The 3,682-nt window shown below is 33.8% G+C and overlaps 1 protein-coding gene across 1 annotated transcript; it reads right to left on the bottom strand.

Moving 5' to 3' along the window:
- Positions 1-1,774: 1,774 nt before the first annotated feature.
- On the bottom strand, positions 1,775-2,405 carry LOC132038010 (lysM domain-containing protein ARB_03442-like). Its single transcript, XM_059428733.1, has 2 exons — positions 2,127-2,405; positions 1,775-1,996 (listed from the first exon to the last, which is right to left on the bottom strand). Exons 1-2 carry the CDS (start codon positions 2,218-2,220, stop codon positions 1,809-1,811), a joined length of 282 nt encoding a protein of 93 aa, XP_059284716.1. The 5' UTR covers positions 2,221-2,405; the 3' UTR covers positions 1,775-1,808.
- Between the last annotated feature and the right edge of the window lie 1,277 nt (positions 2,406-3,682).

The raw sequence follows: 3,682 nt of genomic DNA, 5'->3' as shown, positions 1-3,682 counted from the left end.
TGTTGTCTTGTTATCACTTTTGCAGGATCATAGCTTTTCTGATCTTACTTTTGGTATTCTTTTATGAATGTATTCTGAGAAAAAATGTTATCCTCTGTTCAGAAATGCTCTAAAGAGTTCATGAAGAAGCCTTCACTATGACAAAACAAATGCTGCACGGGCATTTTCAAAAGAGAATTGGGATTGGGAGTCTACGTGGAGCCTATGTGGATCCGACGTGGCTAATCTTTTTGTGTTGTGGAGTCCAAGTCAGACTTCCATCTATATAAGAGCAAATTTATCAAGTATCCTAACGTGGAGGGCAAATTTGATCTCAAACTTTGACGGAGAGGGCAAATTTGATCCCAAACTTTAACGGAGGGCAAATTTAAACTATAAATCATACTTAAAGGGAAAATTTGACCGTTTTCCCTTCTTTTTAAGACATATATCAAAAGTCTGTTGTGATCTATATGAGATTAACCCAGTCTATATTAAATAACCTGGATGTGCTTATGTTGCATTTCCTTTGGTGAAGCGGCACCTTATAAATTGCTCTCGGTCACATCTTTTTATAACAAATTTCAAAAATGTGTCGTGATCTATAAACCACCTTAAATTTTCACCAAACCCCAAAATTGAAATATAAGCTCCCCAAAAAGGACATAATCTATTAAAATAACACTCAACACAGGTGGTTTAGGTAAATCAAATGCAACATAAGATTATGCAAACCTGATAATAGACTATGCCGGTGTTTAATATAAATCAAATGCAACATAAGCACATCCAGGCAGTTTACTATAGACTGTGTTACAATCTATTATAGATCGATCACAACACACTTTCAAACTCTAACCTGAAAAGATTTGACTGGGAGCAATTTATAAGGTGTCGCTTCACCTAAAGGGAGTGCAGCATAAGCACATCAAGCTCGTTTTTTATAGACTTACTTAAGATTATTATAAATTACGACACGCTTTTGATATTTATGTCTTTAAAAGACGTGACCGGGAGCAATTTATAAGATGCCACTTCACCTAATTAAAGAAATGCAACATAAGCACATTCAAGTCGTTTACTATAGACTGCGTTAAAATCTATTATAAATCACAACACACGACACAAACATATATAGCTGAGGACATGATTAAGAGCAGCAACAGATTAAGAGCAGCAACAGTTCTTCTTTCTTTTTTGGACTAACAACTACTGTTGTAATTTGATCCAAAACCAGTTCAAATCTCACCCAAATTGCTTATCCAAAAGTGAGTTTTAAGTGAATCCCAAAAGTTTTTTAAAATATAAAGAGGTCCCCGAGCAAACTTAAACTTGATTTTACCATTTTCATGGGTCGAAAATAAAGAAGACAAAGGGGTCTAGCAAATTAATAAAATACTTGAGGGGTTATATATCTCAACTCATTTTTCCTAGTGATTTATATAATAATGTCGGTTCTCGAAATCCCTATGGCGACAAACAGATACATTTCATCTAAAATTTTGGTACTTATGCCACAGTTATTTGTCTCCAAATGGTTCCAAGTTCCAATTCGTTCTGCCAAGTTAATTTCAGGAAGAATGACATGATAATAGTAGTAACGGGTAATAGTAGCAAATGCAGCCCTCAATAGTGTATAAACAGATCAAAGGCAGAAATAAATCATCTTATGCGAGTTATATAAAGATCAGTGATGATGTACACTAGGAAATCAACTTGGAACATGACCAAATACATTGCGGAAGCAGCATTATTGCTTTTTATTCATACATTACATTATCCTTAACGTTAGTTAATTTCTCGAGCTTGATATTCCCTTGGTTAATATTCTAGATGGAGGAACCATCAAGGCATATCCATTCACCCACGAACATTTTGTCACAATTGAGATTTGGATTGAAAGTAGTAAAGGCCTCCGCGGTCATACTAAATTGTTGCATAACACTGAAGCATGTGTCTCCAATATTTGCACCATAAATCTTACTGCATATCAAAGCAGAATTCGTCCCAATTCCAGCTGCAACCATCAAGAAAATAATCATTGAGAAATAAAAGATAATTTTAACTAGTAAATTCTATTTTTAAAAAGTAAGCTAGATTCCTTTAAGCATAAGTATTAGCAGGGTAATATTTTATGTCATACTTACATGAAACAGTTCTACTTTCTGCCATGCTAATGGAGAGAATGAAAAGCAGAACAAAGATGAAAAATATTGCAGATTTGTAGCTTGCTCTTGGCATATCTGTTGTTCAATTGCTCAAAAATTGATTTTCTTTTCCTTTGATTAATGGTTGGATTGACGGATAAATTTGTTAACAATGCCACTGCACTTATAGTGAAGTTACATTGGATGTTTACCAACTTGAAATGGAAAATTGGACCTTGTAATTTCCTCCATAAATTCACAATGTTGCCGACTTCGTTGTGCAAGTTACATAATAATGTACAAATGTGTTTTGTTGTCCCTTTCTTTTTCCGGTCATGTGAAAGTTGTGGCAGAGTTTTCTTGAAAGTAAAATTTGAAAAGACCTCTTTAAATTTGGCTGTGCACAGAAGCTAATATAGCAATTTGCAGTCTCGAATTCATCCGAACATAGTACTTCCTACATGAAGTCATTACTTTCAATTTGCAATTATTTTGGTATAGAGATTGGTTAAATGATAAAATTTATATGATTACTTCGAAATTAACCTATTTTGGGGTTAATTATAGGATACTAAAATGACTCGAACCTCCCTCTCGTCAAATTCTCTTTATGCTATAGGATTGGTGTAAAATTCTTGAGCTTAGTAATACTAGCTACTTGAAATACTAGTTGTTTGATCATAATTCGTTTTACTTAACATGGAAGTATATGTAGATGATACTTAGTGAATGATAATTAAGATAGAAGGGAAGATCAGTCTTTGTATAAGTATCAAGGTCGTTAAAGGTAGTTATGGACATAGAAGCTTCTAGAAGATAGAGTTCACATAGTTAGTTATAACTAACTCTAAGCTTGTGAGTAGTTATAAATATGATCCATTGTATTCATTATGATTTATCAAATTCTAATGATCATTACTTCTTCTTCTTTATCATCTCTTAATCACCATACAATTACCTCCATCTTTACAGTTTCTACTATCTCAGTTTGTGATCATTAATACACTGTATATTCAGTGTATATTCACACATTATAACATGGTGTCAGAGCAGGCTGTTTAGCTTGTCAATATACTCATATTCATTTCTATTGTTTTCGTATGAACAATTCAAGATCTTGAGTCTTGCTTCCTTGAAATCAAAATTGTTTTCAGTTTTTCAATCAAGGTTAAATGGAAAACTTAAATCCTGCAAATGGTGTCTCTGGTGTCTCAACTCGAGATGGTTCTGGTGTTCAAAATGGATCTCTGAATGGTGTTGCAAATAATTCAATACCAGGAATTCATCTGGTGGAAATGGATCACAACAAGGACCTGGAATTTACTACAATCATCCTCTATTCTTGTCACCTGCAGATGTAAGTGGGATACAGATTATTTCTTTCTAACTTACAGGTATTGAAAACTATTCTATCTGGTTGAACTCTATGAAACTTGCTCTATTAGGAAGAAATAAGTTGGGGTTGGTGACTGGTGCTTATAGTAGGGAAAATTACCCTGAAACTATGTGGGATCATTGGGAAAGAGTAAATGCCATAGTTCTTTCTTGGGTAATGA

This window comes from Lycium ferocissimum, chromosome 11 (genome assembly GCF_029784015.1).
Source record: "Lycium ferocissimum isolate CSIRO_LF1 chromosome 11, AGI_CSIRO_Lferr_CH_V1, whole genome shotgun sequence".
In the NCBI taxonomy this organism is placed as follows: domain Eukaryota; kingdom Viridiplantae; phylum Streptophyta; class Magnoliopsida; order Solanales; family Solanaceae; genus Lycium; species Lycium ferocissimum.
This window is presented reverse-complemented; position numbering and strand designations above follow the sequence as displayed.